A 20,988-nucleotide genomic window follows, 5' to 3' on the forward strand; every position below is an offset into this window, starting at 1 on the left:
CTCACCAATGTATTATGAATGTTGAGTGAACTGATGCCATTGCTTTTGTCACACCATTTGTCATGAACGTTTCAGAGCTAGTGTCACACAAGTATCACTGTCATTTTTCAGAGTATTGTGTTTATTACATAACAATGGGATCGTGTCATTTGTCACATTGTCACTGCTATCCCATCAGTAACATGGTGTTATGCCTAAAGTTTTCCCACTGACTTTCCCTTTTGCCAATGTCACTTTTAGGCAGGGAAACTTTCAGTACCTTACATGGAAAACTGTTGAAAAAGTCTTTGGAAGGAGAGGCCAGGCAGAATTATGATTGTTACCTTTTAGCAGTGAACACTGCCTGAAATTAGTTCTGACATGACGGATCCTGATCATTCATAAAAGACAGGCAAGGAAAGGCAATTTTATCTGCATCGCACATTTCAGCTACAAGGCAATTCAAAGTTCTTCACACAAGACAGTAAAATACAATGGCAAAAGGAAAAAGAAACACAATGGAAACACTTTAAAAGAAAAAATTAAAATATGTTAAAACAGCAAATATAACCCACAAAAGATAAATATATACGTATGGAGTATAGAAACTGAACGCTTATCCTCTATGTGTAGTTCTGATTATGGTCTCTGTGATGTATTTAAATATACAGACATCAATAAGAGGAGTACAGTTGGTGTAGAATGTCCAGATTTTTGAAATGGACTGGACTTGAAATGGATTAAACTGTGTCATGGTGTTTAAATTGTTTCAAATTCATTGCAGGCCCTGCTAGAATGAAGTTCAAATGCTGCTGACACAGGGGGGTTTGTTAATCTCTCTACAGTGGAAAGCAATACTCGTACATTGTTTTTGTTTTTTTTTGTGATTATATCTGAGAAGAAAGACTGCCTTGCTTTCTTCAGCTGTAGATCATAAGTGTGGAGTCTCTCTTTATAGATGTCATAACGTATCTGGAGATTTGTTTTACGCCCCCTGCGTTCAGCTTTTCAAAACTCCTATTTTTCATTTCAAAAGACGAGCAGCTGCTGTCTAACAGTGTAATGTCAAAAATTTCTGATACTGTGAACTACAAACACTTTTTAAGTCAGACAAGTTTTGGTATTCTATTTATTGAAAACTTTGAAAAGAACTAAAGTTTTTCAAAGAAACTACGTATTTAGTCATACTTTTAACAAAACAGAGAGCACTGTCTGAATGTCACAAACACATTAGTGCCAAACCATTGTCAACTTAATGTGCAGCCAGGACAGTGTTTACAGGTAAAACACATCTCAAGCACTGACCAAGGGCATGATGGGATAATTCTGCTCAGATTTGAATTGGCAGTGGGCAGAGTTCAGATCAGTTGGCTTTCCACAGAGTTGGACTAACACTGATGATTAACACTGTCAAATAACTTCAACAGTGAAAAGCCATTTTACTCACAATGGTGATAAAATTACTTTTCAGGAGTTCAATTGAACTCTGAAATATTTAACCCTGAGATTTCCACACTCCAGTTTTTGCTGTGTGGCCCCTCTATTCAGTGTATGTCATTTCAGAACTATCGGCTCAGAGCATGCAGCATTCCCCCAGGTTCAGTCAAACTAATGTGACTGGTCAGTTGATGAGCTGACAGATGCACACAGCCAGATTTGTTATGCACTTCAAGATTTCCTCCCAAGCAAAAAATATTGTACTGACATGATCATCAGATGCGTAGGTCTGAAGTTGTTTTCAAAGTAAAAGTCCATCCTCTTTTGAGAGAACTCTAATATTTTGGTTGAAGATTCATCATTTATGCCAGGTCGCCAGATTTCCTCCTGTTCATCTATCTTAACCCGCTGTGTGTAGTAGTCGAGGCCTCTGGCCCAGATCTGTCATTCCTATTCACATTCTTTATTCCCTTCTGCCTCATTGACACTGGCAGTAGAATGGGCCAGTCCCAGCTGGTCTATTCTGAAATTGCTTACTGTAGAAACACATCCCCTCAGTAAAACAGACTGCTACCCTCCTGCCAGCTGTTCAGTCCTCACTTTTACCTAATATAACCCAGCTGAGCTTAAGGGATGCTATAATGATGCCATGCAAACCTGTGATGAGAAAATATTCAAAGTTAAAGATCAGATTGTCTTTAGAAGTGTACAATTGAGACTTAAACTGATGAGCTTGCCTCCATAACAGGAAAGAATCTTAAATCTAATGTGACTCCTGCTTTTTTTGTTTTATAGGAGAGTGACTCCAGGTGTTTTTTCCCCCAATGTTGCCTTTCTCTAAAACTTAGGTGTCAGAACCTTACAAATGATAGGTGGAACAGTGATGTAGCTAGGTTAAATCCTGAGTCTTTTACACACTAAAAATCTGAAAATGATGCTGTAAACTCACTAAATGTCCCACTGACATCTCACATTACCCAGGACAATGCAATGAGAACAAAAAACTTGTGTTGAAAAGGGTGTAACCCTGTAAGAAGTTGTACCATCCTCAGCTCTTGTCAAGTCTGATAGGTGTTTTCCGGAGGAGCACTGTGTCTGAAAAAGCACTCAGTGAATTTGACTTTTTGACTGCAATTACAGCATGATGTCAGTGTGGTGGTGGTGCCATATTTATCAAACTCATCACTAAGAGAGGGAGAGAGAGGCCAAAGAAACAGATTTACATTTTAAAATCTGTTTCCTGGTCTGGAGATAGTATCAGAAAAATCCTATATTATAGAAGAAAAAGTGTTTTTTTTCTGCAATGAAGTTTAAAAAGTGAATCCTCTTTCTATGGCTGGATATCAAACATTTCACTTTTTTCCTTTTCAGTGCATAACAGTTCCATTTAATGGGTCTGGGTTCACAATCTTTGATCTACCAAAGTTCCTTATTTATTTCAAAATAGAAGAAGTTCTGTATCCAAACAGGGACCCTGAAGCCTGCCACACACATATGGATGTTCAAAAACAATTCTGTGCGAGAGACCCCACACATCACAAAAAATAATAACAGATTTTACCATTTATTTGTAGTGTGTGGTGTAGAACTAGAGCTTCAAGACAGCGCATGCCATACAAACAAATTCTGTTCACTGACTATCAGAGTCCCGACTCTTAAAACGCAAACTCTTATATGGTCAAATGTGACGAGAGTGAACAAGCTAATATAGCTAGCTGTTAGCTACTGGCTACATCCATTGTGGTTGCAATTCCGGTCCAGCTCCCTTTCCAGTTTGCTTGTGGTATGTTTAATACTCTGCAACAAAACTCATACTCGTTTTTTTGCAACAAATCAAAGAGTTGGTTGTCGACTTCTGATGTCAATCTAAAGTTTTATGCTTCACATTTACTGTCATTGTTGTGGTTGTGTTTTCAATTTGCTTCCTCTTTAGGCCATCTTGCTTCCTGATTGGCTATAACACAGTTCTGTTGTAGTGTTTGTAAGACACATTTTCACACAGCACATATTATTTGACTGAAAATGTGAAAAATAAGAGTTTTTGTGTTTCTGCCCCATCATTTCAGCATTTTTCCAGCTGTAGCTTTGCACAGGTGCCCTGTTCATATGTAATTTTGTATGACAGAATTACTTTAGTTGTGTTCATAGTCTGGTAAAAATAATAAAATGGGCTATTTGAACATAATTCGGTCATGCAGAGAGGCGGTGACCTTACTTTAGTTTTGCTGTGATCTTGATTTTTATTCAGTCAGTTATGTACAAATACAGTCAAGTCAGTGCAAAACAAAAAAAATAAACCAAGGACTGGAAATGTTTAATATTACTTTACTGACATCCTTTTTAAAGAGAAATATAATAACCAAGTTAATTAAGAAAGTTAACTACTTATATTTAGGGCTAGAGCATGTATTTGTAAGGGCTTTGTTGGGATTGTTGAATTTGCTTTGTTTTATTTAATATGCAGAGCTGAGAATTGCAGACTGCAAACCAGACCAAAACTTGACAAAAGCCTTGTTTCCCAGCTAGTGTGTTTTTTTTTTTTTTTTTTTTTGTTGGTGGCTCCATCATGTTTTGTGACATTTTGGATATTCAAGTATAGCCCCAAATCTCATAATGAAACACAGGCTCTTGCTATGTTAAGACAGGAATAATCCCTGTCATGTGGTTATTAAAAAAACTAACAAAAAAGAGCTCCACGCCACAGTAGGGTATTGTCTGTGGAGTGTTTTCAATAGCACAGATGGTGTATGGTGTTTATACAATGGCCAAATGTGGGACAGCACAGTATTTAAGTTGAAATATTGTGTTTACAACTGTCGCTTTCAGACGACACAGACTTGTTAACAAGGGAGTGTGTGAAACTACTTAACCTTGGCCTGAATGTTCTGTGTTGCCACTGCTGCCTAGAATTTGTGATGTAAGGAGTTGAAACAAATGCTTTTCACCAGCTCTGACATCCCATAAAGCTGCTATTTCTTTATGCCATTTTCTATTAGTGAAAGTGTAACAGTTAGGGGTTTTTACATGTTGATTACAGTAAACATGACAATATACTGATGGCACTAAGACTGTAAGTGTGCTGTCAATGGCTTTTCAAGACAGCAGAACCCTGTGTTCAAACTTTGAGCACCCTTTGCCCTCCTCTCCTCTCAACCAAAGGTAATACTTTATGTGAACTGTCACATTTGATATATGTTTTAGTGAGCCACAAGCTTTTAACAGCAGAAAAGCTTCTCTGTTTTAAGATTCCTTTAACCCTGTTTTGATTGGACAACTGAAGAGGATACGGGGAGAGAGTGGGGGATGTCATGCATCAAACAGTAGCTGAACTGGAGTTTAACCAGTAAAAAGGACTGTAGCTTGGTACAAAAGCCAGCACCCATGTACTACATTCTTCTTACTGTTTCCTTTTCTTTTTTTTTTTTTTTTTTAATTCCCACAGAGACCATGACGACCGCTACGTCCCCCATCCTGTTGAAATGGGACCCCAAGAGTCTGGAAATCCGCACCCTGACTGTGGAGAGGCTCCTGGAGCCGCTGGTCACACAGGTAAGATAGTCAACTCTGGGATGCAAATGAGCCAAGAGTTTTTATTCACTGACTCTCAAACGGTGAGGTCTGCAACTAGCTACATTTGTGAGTCTTAGAATCTTGTTTGAAATCTTGAAGTTGACGATGCTGAACCAATGAAGACAGGGCATTTATTCGATCTTTATGCAAGCAAATTGGATTACTTTCTGGACGCACCTTTGCTAGATCACTTTTTACAAAGCTGTTAATCAGTGTTGGGCTACTGCCAAAGGCTCTGGCTTGTCACCACTAACTTTGTTTGGCTTCCAATTTGAACAGATGGCTGAACATGACTTTGGTCACCCTGGCTTACTTTGACAGAGACCGCCTGTGTAGTTGGAAGTTGGTTAAAGTTTGGAGATTCTCTTTTAGATTCTTTGTTTGTTTACCAAACTGTTGCCTTGCTCATGCAGAATCCTAGTTCACATTTTTTAAAAATATTGTTTTACAAAGGAAAAATGTACAGAGTGAAATCAGCCTGTAGAAATGTAGGTTTTAAACCTCCCATGTGGACTTTCTGAGTCACCCTTTAATTAGTACTGCTGTCTCTATGTAAGCTGCAAAACAAATGAGAGCACAAACTAGATAATGAGTTATTATCTTGGTATTTTTAATGTCTGCTGTTGCTGCCACCATGTAGGTGTCAGAGGAGGTGTTCAACAACATGTTGTAAAAACAGCCTTTGTTTTCATTTTCTAAGGTAAAGGTTCATAGTGAGGGACAAATCTGACGGTTAAAGGCTTCTGAGGATTTTTTTCTGTAAGGCACTCTACCTACACATGTACAAGACAAGATCAGCAAAGACATAGGGTTGCAAAGATTTTCACACAATGGAATGCACAGAAGATTAAAAAGTGGAGATCAGAGATTGGGGTTATGTTCTGTTGGGGTTTTCACAGGGTTCACCTTCAAAACCCCACTGGATCGCAGATGTTCCAAGTGGTAGCGCAAGCATTGTTTACAATATCTCAGGAACCACGAGATGGATCTCTGTGGAGGAGAATGTGATCAGAAGCCTACCTCTTTGCCAATCTACAGACAGCCCCTGGTGTTTGTGTCCCTTCCAGAGTAGGATTGGGTGGTATTCATTTTTTGATACCTTCGTACCCTCTTCAAGTTTTACTGGGGTATACGGTATTACCACCAGGTGTTTAAATAACAGTCCGGCTCACAGGATGTCTCATTGAAGCAAATCTGGCCCCTAACCCAAAATGAATTTGATCCTTTAACCCCTGGTTTAAGTAGAAGTTGTGGAGGAGTGCATCACCTCTCCTCTAATGCAAGAATAACTCAGTGAAATATCCAGCTTTTATGATCAAACACAAAATAATAATATTGATAAATAACCAGTCAGAAGCAACTTTTTGTACTGTATCGCATCCTCTTTATTACCAAATCTAGTGCAGCAATGAGGAGAACAACCAATGCTTGTCTTAAATATCTCACAGTAAAGTAACATCCACACATTTTCATGCCTGTTATTGCTGCAACCATGAATATCTTAAAGTAACCCTAAGGTAAAATCCACAGTTAATACTCACTGTTCCCTAACTTGACTTGGAGTTCTTTGCTAAGCTGGACGTCACTGTCGCAATCTGTAGTAAAAATCACAGACATGGCACCTCCCCGGTGTTGACACTGACGTGATCACTGCTTGCACGAACTGCCTCTCCCTGAGGCCTGATGTTCTTTGCTGGGCTGAAATGTGCTATTCTTTTTGAGCATTTTTAATCAAAAATCTCTTCTTTGACCTCATCCTTACGCTGTGCTTCTCTAGTGAGGTTCAACACATCTGTGATCTCTTTTTTGATTCATAAACTTCCAGTTGATCTGTAAGTCTAATGCTAATTCTTCATCACAGTGCATGTTTTCCTTGCACTTTATATTACACAGTTAGTCCACATTTTCTTTAGAGGCTCATTCGGTTTTATTCTGTTTGGTTGATGTCAGTTTCTCTATTAAAAGAAATGCTTTTATGTTACATTTTGCAGACTGCAGAGCCCCTGTGGTACTATCGTATTTTACCATGTGTCCCCCAAGTTTTTTTCATTCTTTGCAAAGCAAGATTTTGCTGCACATTCATTTAGAGCCTTGCGAACACTTCAAATTTAAACTCAAAACCAACCTGGATTCATAGTCTTTTCTTCCAACAATATCTTGACATGTCACAGAAGAAAGCACACAGGTAAAAAGAAATGCAGTTTCATTTTCAGAGTACTGCTGTTGGGCATGCTGACCGTCACTGTCTTGGGTTTCTGTGACACTATCCTTCAACAACAAATTCTTCATCCTCTTTAAGACCAGTGTTCCCTGAGATACGAGTCTGTATAAATACAAAACTCCATTCTCATCAATAGCTTCCTCAGAACTGATGAGACTAATTTTAACACACTGATACGAGGGTTTTGATTATTATATTAATTATACGACTCTGTAACTCTTCCTGGTATTTCCAGGCGCTTCTTTAAAGTTTTTTCTTTCACAGTAGTAGCATTTCAGCACAGACATCCGGCGAGACTTTTTTCCAGAAAGAAATCCTTGGCAGCTCTCCCATTTCTCTCGGAAGGCTTAATAACGCTGCTTCATTGCAGGTAATGGCTGACCCACTGACAGTGGTAGATATTAGATTTGGAAAGGCTAGATTTACTCAAAGACTGGGACTCAGAACCCAGCCTGTTTACTCTTTGGTTTCCCAAGAGAATTTTTCAGTATTGATTGTAGACTTGTTGCCAGTTTTCCTTCCAACAGCAGCAATACACCAAGCTTTTACCTCCTGTTGGCAACTTAGTATGTGTGCTGTGCACTGTTGGAGACAAAGGACTGTGATGTGGGCTGGATATTTCTAGACTCGCACTGACTTTGTTGCATAGGCTCTTTGTTTTGTGAGAGGAAGCCCACAGAACTTAAAGTAACTGTAAAGTAATAATGATGTATATTTTAGGTTTGTTGTTTGACAGAAGGTTGTGTTATGAACCCTCTGAGCCATATGCTGTTTTTAACCATTTTGTCTCTCCTGGACTTATTGTTTTTAAAAGCCCATAAAACATCAACCCTCTGGTGCTCAGTCAAGCTCTAAACCTCCTTTTGTTCAGGACAGCCTGGGCTTTAAGAATATGTGTGCTGCAGTAATGTCACTTGAAATTTTTTTTTTTTTTTTAAATAATATGGGACTATAAAGACAAAAGAAAGGAACATAAACGAAGGGAAATTAAATTCAGAGGTTATTTTGTATTACACAGTAAACAATAATGACTAAGGCTTTTTTGCATGACCTTGTTCTCCCATCTCTTGGGTACCAAAAGGTGAAAAAAATTGTCATTCTGTAACAAAAGTCTTTAAAATATCCACATATTAAAAAAAATGTCCTTGCACTTTTTTTGGAATTTGCTTCTTTTGAGTCATTTTTCAAAGCAGTTCCTGTCTGCAGGCAGAAAGTAGGGCCCTATGAAATCGGTTTTATTTTTTGACAAATTCAGTTTTTTTCCGTTTTAATTTTTTGGAATTCCATTTTTTAACATTTCCACTAATTTTAGCATAAAAAGAGTGTTTTGTTTATGTAAATGAATAACATGTTCACTAATTAAATAGAAATAACCTTAAATTTCTTGATAAAAGGGCCACAGTTTGCCCAGGAGCCATTGTTTGGATAACCCTGACATAAAATAAATACAGCCAGTGTAACAGTCATATATTCCAACATTTTAAGACACATCCATGAGTATAATCACACTTGGTCCTAACTGATGTTTATAATGTAAATGAAGAAATCCTTCTGTTCTCTCAAACACAGAGTGGTAGTAACTTAATAAGAAGGTCACATTGAAGTTAAATGGTTAAAAGAAAACCTGTTACCTAAACTTTTCTTTACTCTCACAGTCTGTAACAGTGCATGCAGTTTGATGCTGCATTGTGTTTTACTCCTGACTGTAACAGTTCTCTCCTCATCTCTCTCCATACATTGCTGTCTGTCCGTGTGCCTCATATCAGACCGTTAGGTTAATGCAGACACGTATTGGCTTGTTAAGCAACCAAAGGGAACTACAGTATCTACGTGAGGAATTATTAAACTGATTGTTACTTGAATGTAACATCATTTAGACAACGGGACTGCATACAATCTTGAGTCCGTCCAAATCGAGTTTGAAGCCCTGGAGAGGTGAGCAGGTCCTCAAGTTGTGACTTCAGCTGTGTGCCTCGTGCACAGACACTCCTCACTCTCTCTGTGACTCTCTGGTGTGGTGAGGTAAAACAGCTTGAGGGGTTTTATTGTAGGTGCAATATTATGTCGCACTGTACTGCTCAGTGTTGAGCTACGTGATGTTTGCTGGTGTTTCGTGCAGCTGCTTTGACATGCTGTTATTGTTTAAGAGGGGGCGGGTTGAACGTTTCTGAAGTAAGGTGCAAGTTGTCCACACTGTAGTGATCCCCCAGAACATATTCCTTAGATATATGTTCTTCTATGTTCTCCTCTTTCTGAAAAACACAGCATTTTCAGTCAAATTCATTCAATTTCCGAGATTTCCTCATTAAGTTGTAAATTCCGTTAACTGCCAATTCCACGATTCCATCCGCAATTGTGTTAACACAGAAATCATAGGGCCCTAAGGGCCACGTTGCAGCCTCTCCATGTCTCTTTCTCTCCATTATAAACTCCCCAGGCTGTCTCGTCCAGTTTCAAAGTGTTAAAGCATGCACAGTTTAAGCAAACTATGACCTGGCAACAGAACAGCTTGCCATTGGTTGGTCACAGCACGGAACAAAAACACAGTATTTGGCTGGCAACTAATTTCCAATAAAAGAACAGCTCGCCAGCTAAACAACAGCTATTGCCCAGTTTTGACTGTTGTATTGTTCGGGGAATTGGATAATTTATTTGAGGCTCACCTGTAGCACTTGGCCCAACATTTTGCCCGCAGCATAAAAGAACCAAGCCTCGGAACTGGGGAAACATTTCTACCAGCCAAAATCAAAAATTCAGTCGCACATAAATCTCAGTCTTCATTCCAACAAGCGACCAATACTATGAAGAGGGCTTCAGAAGATTTTGTTTGATTAGATATTAAAAGGTAAAGATGCATCAGTTTAACTTTTGGTATTTGATGATATTGGCCCTGTTGACAGACAATGGCCCACTGGCATAATGTTGCATGATCTGATATCTATCGTGTCCAAATAATTCAGTGCTGGCACCTAGTATCCTACGACTTTTGGATCAGAGAAAAGGTCTGTTACTGGCCAGAATTAGTGGTCTGTTGGATGTAGTCTAATATATTTTCATGGTTCGAATGTTAGCATTGTGGGAGTCTTTACACCAAGAGAAGTCAAAAGCATTGGCAAAATTGTTTTTTCTAAATCATTCTGATCAGACATGATACTAACCATCAGGACAATTCTGGAAATTAGCTTCTTTTTTTCCCTCTTTGATCAGCAATAAAACATCTGGCTACACAAAGAAGACATCTGCCATATTTAGCAGAACCTGTCACTCTTTGGTTATACTGCTTTGAGTGCTGTTATAGTTTATCAGTCCAAGTAGAGTCATCACACTTTTCGATTCATATCAAGAAGAGTTAAAATAAACACTTTTTAAGCATGCTGGGTTTGTATCAGGTCAGCCAAGTGCAAGATTCTTATTGAATTTCCTCCTTGCTTTTCTTGGCAACACTGACAAATGCTATTGTGACAGTTATGCAGGCTTTTGGAGGAAGATATCTTAATAGTGTTCTTACAAGTATTAAAGAAGAGAAGGCCCTAAAGCTTTTGAATAGATTTCGTGCAAGCATGCATCAGTTGTTAACGTTGCTGAACTGGTTACTTCTTGATATAGTTCACTTGATGTCTCATCAAATTAGTGCTGCATTGTACATTGAAATGTCCATTTTTACTTTGTCCAAAATGGTTTGATACATTGACTGCTAGACATTTAGTACTTTTTGTAGGTCAAGTGTGGTTCCAGTGCAAGTGACCAAGAGACTACGCTCAATGCTGACAGAATGAATCATTCTAATGATTAGAATTTTAATAAAATCAAAAATTATCTCCACTAGGGCTGCACAACCTTGGCCAGAGTGATAACTAGGATTATTTTAATGAATATTAAAATCACCTTTTTAATAATGATTAATGTTAATTTCATTTAGAGACATTTTTTTCATTGCTAATCTTTTATTTTGAAAAATGAATATCCTACTACTAACCTACTGCCAGGACTAGATAAGCACAAAATTTCTGATATGGCATTTTGGCTCCAAATATGATAAAACAGCCACTGCTCCACTGTTGGGGTACACAAAATACATGCTGTACTTAAAATTAGCCTAGGTAAGAAGTAGATGCCTGAGAAACACAGATCTAGAGTTCGGCATTCCTCTCATGGAAGAATGTACTTTGTCAAATGGTACTAAATTTCTAACTTAATATGACAGGTTGGAAGCAGTTCACTTTTATTCAGGATTAAAGTTAAAAGATTTTTTCAGCAATCTATTCTTTGCAGTGCTTTTATTTTGCCTGACACTGCTCTTTGCGCCAATGCTCTTTATGACACTGCTCTTTGCGCCATTGCTCTTTATGACATTGCTCTTTATGACACTGCTCTTTACGCCACTGCTCTTTATGCCATTCCTCTTCATGACACTGCTCTTTACGCCACTGCTCTTTATGACACTCTTCTTTACGCCACTGCTCTTTATGACACTGCTCTTTACGCCACTGCTCTTTATGACACTGCTCTTTACGCCATTACTCTTTATGACACTGTTCTTTATGCCACTGCTCTTTATGCCACTGCTTTTTCCACCACTGCACTTGGTGAGGTGGGCGGCAGCTGGTGGATTGGTTTCCTGAGAGAACGTGTTTTGTACATCTTGGCTGCTGTAGTAGCAGGTCTGTTTGAGAACACATACAATCAGTTCTCACAGCCAATAAATTGTCCATTTCAAAATATGACCGACCTTTGCGGACATTCTGTCTCTGATCCTTTAGGTTATGAGAATGGAAATGGTGTTGTTTTAGTTTCTTGTATCCTTTTAGTATAGTATTGTGATTCTGAACTTGGTATAAATATCAAATGTAAAATTTTGATATTGTGATGATGCATAGGTTAAAATTAATTAATGAAAATAATCAAAGAAAAAACTATTGAAGGCTAAATTCTGAAGACTTAATATTAAAGGATTTTAGTGAACATCAACACCTGTCTCATTTCCCCTGCTGTATGACTTTGTGTTTTTTGCTTATTTGCCAAAACATTACCAAGAAACCAAAGTCACTCACATTTTAAATATATTATTTTAATTACACCAGGAAATGTGACACTTGAACTGAATAAAACGGGTATAGGTTGTACATAATATATTTATTTTCCATACAGATGTGCATTATGTGTGATCTGTCATCCTGCCGTGTTTGCTGTCATGAGTTGTCATCAAAGTGACAGGTAGGTGATTGCTTAATGTGAGAAGGCTGATGAGCTTCCTCTCTTAATACACACTGATCATTATTAAGTCCTTTTAATAGCAATGCCTGACAGCTCTCAAATCATTTTCTATGTCTGGCTACTAAAAATCTTTAATTTTGAAAATGATGTGTCATTCTTATGACATCTTAATTCCTGTTATTGAAATCAGTGTTGCTGTATTTCAGAAATGATTAAAAGCTTCATTTTGACTGTGAATTCCCCCTAAAAGGCTTAATTTCAAGGCCAACAAAAAAAGAAATAAGACACAGATCTTTTGTCAGACAGGTCTAAAAGTTGTAATCATCCCATCCCACAGTGTTATATGAGAGCTCTACAAGCAGTTGCTTGACACTGAGACTGAATTTGAAAAATGTTGTAGATTTTCTCTTATTACTTTTCTGTAAACTAGCCAGTTATTGGTTTCAGAATTGATTGATATTGCAGTTAACAATGATTCATCATCTTTTCTACTGCACAGCAACAGCACGATGCTGCAGAAAATAGATGATATTGCGGCAAAATGCATTCACTGCACACCTATGGGAATAAGCACAATGGCAAAGCATGGTAGTTCATCTTTCTAGCAATTGCCTTGGAAGTGAGAAGCATTTTCAGATATGAACAAGACACTGTGATTGTTTTTCCTGTCAATTTGGATGATTCAGTGTTTTTGGATGGAATAAAGGGCTGCCTCAGGAGGTTAGACAAACAGGCTCACCCTGACATTGCTGCAGATAGCAGGCTCATTTATCATGACCAAGTCTCTCAGCCTTGCTTCAGTACTGGGCAAGTCCACAGCTAATACTACTGAAGGGCTGACTTTATCACAGTGTACATGAAGGCAGCAAGCTTCTGATATACGTAGTAAACATTTTTACACTGCAGGCAATAGCAATATTTTTGGCGAGAATTTTTAGGGACGTAGTCTTCAGAGGCAGGTAGGGGAAATAAACTGCTATACATGGGCTGTTGGTATTGAACTGTGGGAGTAAAGAAACTCACAGTAGCTGGACAGAATAGTTTATATCACCAAAGTTGAGAACTTAAAACTTTTTGTCTTTCTTTCCTTTTTTCTTGTCTTACAGAATTACCAGTGATGTGCAGGGTTTATATGGGTTTATGGATTATACTAGTATAATTGGCTCTGTAAAGTATACCCACTTCTAAATCACCTCTCATAGGATGGCCAAGGTTAAAAAAAAGCAACTTAAGTACACATGTGCATTGCTTTTGCATTACCCCTAACACTGATGAGGATTATTGTCAACTCAAAATGCATAACCTAGTAAAAAAATCCCAGGCCCACCAGGGAGCTCTGTAAACAGACTTGAAAAGACGTAGAGTAGGGTTCTATGTAATCCTATTGTATTTTTTTTTTCCATTTTACTCCTGTCATGCTACTTAATTATTTTTTTCTGGTTATCTTTTCTAAAACAACATGCTTTTGCAATATTTTTTCTTTTACAAAGGTATATTTAGACTATGGCTGTCAAAAGATTGTGATATTATTTGCCATTAATCTCAGAATTTCTGCATTTAGAAGCTTCATTTGGGATTTTTCTACTGAACTAAACTAAGGGTGATTGTCTTCCTGTTTGGAGACAGACCTGCTTTAATAGGTAGATCAAAGATTTCATCAAGAACTTAGCCATGGAAAAGGGAACTTGATGTGGATCGTAATAGAAATAAAGGGACAGTAAGAAGGTAAATGTTTGATCTCACAAGGTACAGGTGACTTTTGACTTGTCCACTGAGCTGTCTAAGAGTTTTTAAAGTGAAATGCGATGTTAAGGATTAGTGGTGGACTCACTTTACATCTCTGGGGCTGCAGGGAGACGCTGTAGTGGGTTATCCATAGTGTGTTAAAAGGTACAGTAAATCATAATCAAAATAAGTTCATACTGTCTTCACAAACTATATTGTTATTTATTGACAGACAAGTACATTTTTGCTTTACCTTGACATGTTTCCAATGCTAAGTTCCTGCAGTCTTCCTCAGAAGAGTCACATCATGCAGACCACTGCAAAAGGGAAAATCACATCATGGACTGGGGAAAACGTCAGGGTTAATTGTTAAGGAGCAAAAAGTTTGGATAGGGGAAGCCTTAAAGATTTGGAAGAGGGCCCATAGGACCATGAACAGGCACAAGGGGGCTTATATGTTGCCTTACACCAGAGATACTGTCTCAAGAAACTGCCAGACAGTAAGGGGCGTGGTCATCCTGTCAATCAAGACAAGGCAACACAAAACTGTACTTCATTCAGGAACACTCTCATCACATATTTAACAACTTTATTTCAAAATGGATGTACAGTTTTACTTGGTGGAGAAGGCTCTGCTTAAAAGATGCTCCCTAAGTTAGTCAAAGCAGCATGATTTGACTTTCCAGGGAGCACATAACTAGAAACCCACATATGGATGGGTACATTTATGACAATGTGTACTGAATACAATAAGCTTATTCAAAAGCGATTAACCCAGAGTAGCATGAAAATAGAAGCTGAATATGAGGGTGCAACAAGCTTTATGCTACAAAGGAGGAGGCTGGGGTGGAGGAGGTTAAGCTTTACCAGCAGCAGCAGGGTAGTTCATCAGCATTATTGCTAGCAGGGATTAGTGAGAAGTATGCCATTATTTAAATACACCGCTGTGTTGAGAGAAAGAGGTGTGATTTGCTGCCGGAGTTGGGAGGCGATACTTGGGATCAGCTGGTGTTAGATGATCAGGGCTGGGGCTATGACTACTTTGTCCTGCATTGCATGAGCTAACACTTAGCTTCATTCATCTGTCAACAGAAAAAAAACAATAAATCATGAATCATGATTTTTTTTTAAAACATGTACAGGTTGTGGACCTTAATTAATCTCAATTAATGCTATTAATCTTGACAGTGCTAATGTAGACCAGTTTTTGACAATGGTTCAAATCGTAATGATTAACCATTGGATTGTATTTAATTTGTGGGGATAGTAGATTGTTGATTTTAGAGCAGTGGTTGTCAGCTGGTGGGGTGGGCCCCAAAAGTTGGAAATGACTGTGTTGATTTGTTGCAAACGTGTGCCTAGAATTAAAAAAAAAAAAAAAAACAGATTGTGCCATGCTTATTTTGTCTTGTCTCTTTGAGTTGTCAAAAGTTTAGTTCTGTCTGAGATCCAACTGAACTATTTTTCATTGAATCAATCCCATTGGCTGAAAACTAGGGTAGCAAATTACGGTTACGATTTCTAATTGAGAAATTGTTGGTGGGTACTGAGCCTTAATCAGTTGAGAACCGCTGTTTTAATACTTATGTTTGTGATAAGGTAAAACTTAAGGTCCTTTAGAACATATTTTTCTTGTCTACCATTAAAACGGAATTCACCTCATCACAAGCCATGGACACACAAGAAGAAGACCTTTTTCCCCCAGTTCAAAAAAGGAAAACTAGTTATCTGATAGTAAAAATGAAAAATTATGATGTTTGAATAAGAAGAAGCGTCTTTGCTCTTCAGTGTTTAGATGCTTGTTGTGCTGATAAAATTGATCATTTTTTTCTCTTATTATATCTACTTTGCTGATCCAAAAACTCACACTTTGTTTCCAGATATGGTTTCCCAGCAGGAGCTACTAATGAGATAAAAACTTTGCATCCTGAATCTTCAGGGTGAGAGGTGTGTGCATGTATCATCAAAGCTTGACTTTCTGTCAAACAGCCTTTATACCAGAGGAGACAGTTCTCCCTCTCTCTCTCTTTCAGGCACACACTGCACATACTGAATCTATTTTGAACTTGTCATTGCTTTGTATGTTTATTTACCCTTTGCTTCCACTTCTTGCTGCCTCATTTTTTCATCCTGTAATACACACAGTACCAGTGCTTTGTTTATCCGTGCTCACTGAGCTGCTGTCTTTGTTGTCTGCTCTTATTGGACTCCATTTACAAAGTGTAACTGACAAGGACAAATTTTATAATTTCTCATAGAAATAAGACATACTTTGAATGAATAGTCATTAAAAAATGCTATATGGGCTCCTTCTGTTCCAATCCTTCGTGTGCACATAGAAACCAATATTTTCTCTTCAATAATAAGGTATTTCACTAATGAACACATTTACTGATACATATCACTGCTATATACAAAGAACCAGTAACCAAAACTGCACCTTATATACTCATAAGGTGACTTTTAAGGGTGAGATTTTTCTACAAAATGCGTTATGAGTTGTCATTTATCTGTGTTTTCATACAGGTGTCTCACTGTGAGCCACTAGTTAATTAGCTTATAGCTTGTACTTTCTAACATTCCTTTTTTAAGGAAAGAACTAAAAACCATAAGCTGCTTTTCACAAAAAGTCAGTCACAGTGATTGTGCCCAATAAACTAAGAGCATTTATTTCAGGTTAGTTAATGTGTCAAAGCTGCTGTTTTCATCATTGATAAGCTAGCCCGTTGCCATTAACTGCAGCCAGCTTGTCAAGGTCATTGCATACCAGATGTGTGTGTTTTTTTTTTTTTTTCATGCAAATAATTCATGTAGAATTATTTTTTCTAGCATGTGACAGGCTAAGGCACGCATTCACAACAGCAATGATATTTCACCATTTGAAATTGCAGCTAATAGTTTTCAAAACATGCTTGATTTTTCAAAGTTTGGCTCCTGAAGAGCAAACACCTGACCAATCAAAAGGCTCATTGTTACTGGTGGTAGAGGGATTTTGAGGCAGAAAGATGTTTTTCTCCTTTTCACATACCTCCTTTTCACATACGTCTAGCCAATGCTGTTTTTTATCCTCAATATGATATCATATGGCCTTGTTAAAGGCATAGATAAGATAAGATATTCCTTTAATCATCCCACAAGGGAAAATTGCAAAAATTTCCAGCAGTGTAAAACACCAGGGACACATATCCATGTGAACTAAATGTGATATGCACATAGCTGTAACTGTTTCCAAACTATGGGACTTTACTCTAATGATATAATTGACCAAAGTCTGCTCCTACCTCAACTTAGGACAAAAAGTAAGGACATTTGTGTGGTGCCACATTTGTAAGGAACATGCATGGGGTGAGGCCTGAGTATGTTCGTTGAGCCAAGATAAATTGCCAAACCTCCTCTGCCAATGCCAAACAGCTGATTCTGCCATTGACTCTTGTTTGGTGTTGCTCGGTGGTTTGGATGATTGAACTCTGAAGAAACAAGACATGTTGGCAATTTTACAGTCAATTCATGTAACAAACAGGAGCCTCAGTAGAATATGGAGAAAAAACACAACACCTCCTCCTGGTCTCACACTGCTGTGGGATGGCATCCCAGTTTTAGACCAGTATTTGTTGCAAGTCAGTCAAGTTACGCTGTAGGGAAATACGGAGCGTGAAACAGCACTGACATGCTGCACTGCCCTGCAGTGCCAGGATAAAACAAACTGCAGACTTTTTTTTAGAATGTTCAAAATTTATTAGGAATTTTGGCATTACTCCTGGTGTGTATAGCAAGGTGCACCAAAACTTGCCTCCAAATTATTTCTATTTTCATGCCGCTGAAAATGCCATGCTGTTCCAATTGAGGAGAGAGCAAAATCAGCAGCATGTGAGTACATTAAATATTAGCATTTGGTGGATTATCTGTATCAGCATTTAATTTTACTGATCGCAGTGTGTTTTTGTGACTCTTGAGCTATGTTCTAATCTTACAGGGTTATAGTCTTTTCATCTTTGCAGTTCTGGTAGAGAGGAAGAAGTGTTAGCTATTGAAGGGGTAAGACGTGACATAGAGACCACTTTGGAAACAAAGTTGAATTTCTCCACTAATCTCTCCGCCCTAATTCCGCCTCCTGGGTTGGATTTCCACTTTTGGGATGTTTGGACATTGACATGACATCCTGACTGTGATGCAGAGAAAAGCCTCCTTGCTCTACTGCCTGCCCGGTTTACCAGACTAGAGAGCAGTATTAAGGCATGTCCTAGTTATGGCTTCTTTCTTAATGCATCTCTGATTCCCATGGCTGCTTTTGAGACTCGGACATGGTCTCATTCATGGTGAGTACTCATGCAAAGCTCATCAGTGCAACTTGATATTTAATCTCAGAGGTCATCTTTTTTTTTCTGTTTTGTTTTTGCTCTGACAGTGACAGTTTAATGTGCTGTGTTCTTCAGATGTAAATAACTTACAAATGGGAGGTTTAACTTTATTGCAAAAGACTAAATTTGAGCAGCTTTTTTAGGTCTGTGGTTGTCTTTAAATACCAACTGGGGAAACCCAAACTTCAGCTCCCTAATGTTGGCTTTTGTGAGCTTCCCGTGCGTTTTAGGCAGAAAACGTCAGACTGAAAAGTAGAGTCACTGAGTAATCGAGCAAAGTGAGCTTGGTAAAGGAAAAAGTATTGCTGTGTGATCATTCTTTATTACCTTCTTTTGTTTCCCTTGTTATTTAGTTAAAAGCTCTGGTTCCTTGGCATACTGACATAATGGACTTCCCTGGCTGGTAATGGGCTAGCCGAGCACCTGAAGGGAAGGGTTGGCACACAGCAGTGGATGCTTTCATCTCCCTTTGTTTTGTTTTTTTTTCTCTACATCATCCAAGGGTTGGCTTTTTGTATGGGTGGAACCTAACACACATACACACACATGTGGTAGTCAAGGGGCTTAACATAAAGGGAGGGGAGACTATGGCAGCAAGGGGATTAAGACTTCACGCTGCATCACTGTCATAATCCATTAAGCTAGTGGAAAAGGAGGAGGCCTGGACCCTAAAAGACACTTTTTGGAGGTAAGGAGGGATGCTGGACATCTTGTTGAAAACACTGAATAGTTTGTACCAGTGTTGGGTAATTTTGAGCTCTAAAAAGATTTACAAAGTTTTGTGAGTGGATGTTCTTTCAGGAATAAAAGAGAGCTTATTGACCAAAGTAGCATCTTACGTTTAAGTTAAAGAGAAAATTGAATATTTTATCAATCCTTTCACTAACTTAAGGCTATTTGGAACAAAATTGCCATATTGATATATAATTAAGTGATGCCCAGGCTTTGGATCCAGTGGAATAATGAGTCCAGCATGTCTTTTGTTTCAGTTGAAGGCTCAGTACAAAAGGAGTTGAAAAAGCTGCTGGATTCAGAGATGTGAAGTCCTCCACTTTTTGTACTCCCTTCTCTCCCTTGTTAGAACTTGGATGACAGTGTTTCTAAGAGGCTTTTAAACCTCAGGAGTAGTGGTGATGTTCAAAAGCAATCTGGAACCCCTGGCTTTTGGCTTGCTACTCATTGGACACTTGCCATTTTAAGAGAAGCAATCTTTAATTTAAGTTTGAGCCTGCGGAGTTTAATTGGACAGCTGGGAGACAGGGACATCTTGACAAAGCTTGTCAGGGTACGTTTTAATTTTCCAAAATGTAATTCAACATAACAGTACAGTTTAAATCTGATGTGGTGCATTCATAAATTAAGGGGTTTGAGTTTTCATCTTTAGTCTGCAATAATAATGATAACAATAAAAAACATCCCCAAGCATTAAAGGTTTCAGTGAATGATGAATTAATGTGTGGTTACCATGAATGAAACAGAGTTTGTCTGAATTCTACTGCAATTTTCTAAGAGATGCAGTGCCTCTTAACTCCTTCTTGGATGTTTAACCCTTTAACTGAATTCAAAAATCAATTATGGTCATTATAATTTTCTGTTTTTGACAAAAAGAAATTAAAAAAAGAACCTCTTTAATGTCAAAGTGAGAACAGATTTTAACAAAGTAATTTCAATTTGATAAAAATATGTAATGTAAATTAAGTGACTGCATAACTACTTCGCCCGTTCAAGTCAGAATTTAGTAGACGTGCCTTTGGCTGCAATCACAGCACTCTGAGTCTGTGTGGATACTGTAGGTCTTAATCAGGCTTGTACATCTGTGCCTTGCAGTTATTCCCCATTCTTCTTTGCAAAACTGTACAAGCTCTGTCATGTTGTGCAGAGATCAGGCGTGAACAGCTCTTTTCAAGTCCAGCCACAAATTATCTCTTGGATTGAAGTCTGGCCTGAGACTCTGCCACTCTAGAACATAACTTGATGCCTTTAAACACTTTTTTTATAGCTGGCACTGTATGCTTCAGGTCATTATTTTGCTGGTAAATTTTTTTTTTCCTAAGCTGCCGTTCTCTTGCAGACTATATTAGATTGTCCTCCAGCATTTATTTTACCCTCTACCTTTAGAAGCCTTCCAGAGCCAGCTGCTGAGAAGCATCCCCACAACGTGATGCTGCCACCATGGATTTAACTGAACTCTTTTCTCTGAGTTGCTTGGAGTGTGCACAGGTGTCTTTGTACTACAATCAAAGGAGACACATTCACTGCACTCAGGTGATCCTCATTTCACTTATTGTGAGACTACAAGGACTAAATGGCTGGACTTCTGTTGATTTCGGTCAGTCACTTTAAAGGGGTGGAATATTTACACAGTTTCTTAATTTACAGTACATATTTTTATTTAATTGACATTACGGTTTTCACTTTTATATTAAAACTATTTTTTGTCATAAAGCTAAATTAAATTGTCCATGATTGGTGTATAAATTCAGT

At 38.2% G+C, this 20,988-nt stretch overlaps 1 protein-coding gene across 1 annotated transcript in view; it reads left to right on the forward strand.

The window, feature by feature from the left end:
* Nucleotides 1-20,988, forward strand: part of ctnna2 (catenin (cadherin-associated protein), alpha 2) — a 514,927-nt gene that overhangs the window by 34,424 nt on the left and 459,515 nt on the right. Inside the window, exon 2 of the mRNA XM_041786313.1 lies at nucleotides 4,859-4,965. Coding sequence (XP_041642247.1) covers nucleotides 4,864-4,965 — 102 coding nt within the window. The 5' untranslated portion in view covers nucleotides 4,859-4,863. The remainder of the gene's footprint in view (nucleotides 1-4,858; nucleotides 4,966-20,988) is intronic.

This window comes from Cheilinus undulatus, linkage group 4 (assembly GCF_018320785.1).
Source record: "Cheilinus undulatus linkage group 4, ASM1832078v1, whole genome shotgun sequence".
Lineage (NCBI taxonomy): Eukaryota > Metazoa > Chordata > Actinopteri > Labriformes > Labridae > Cheilinus > Cheilinus undulatus.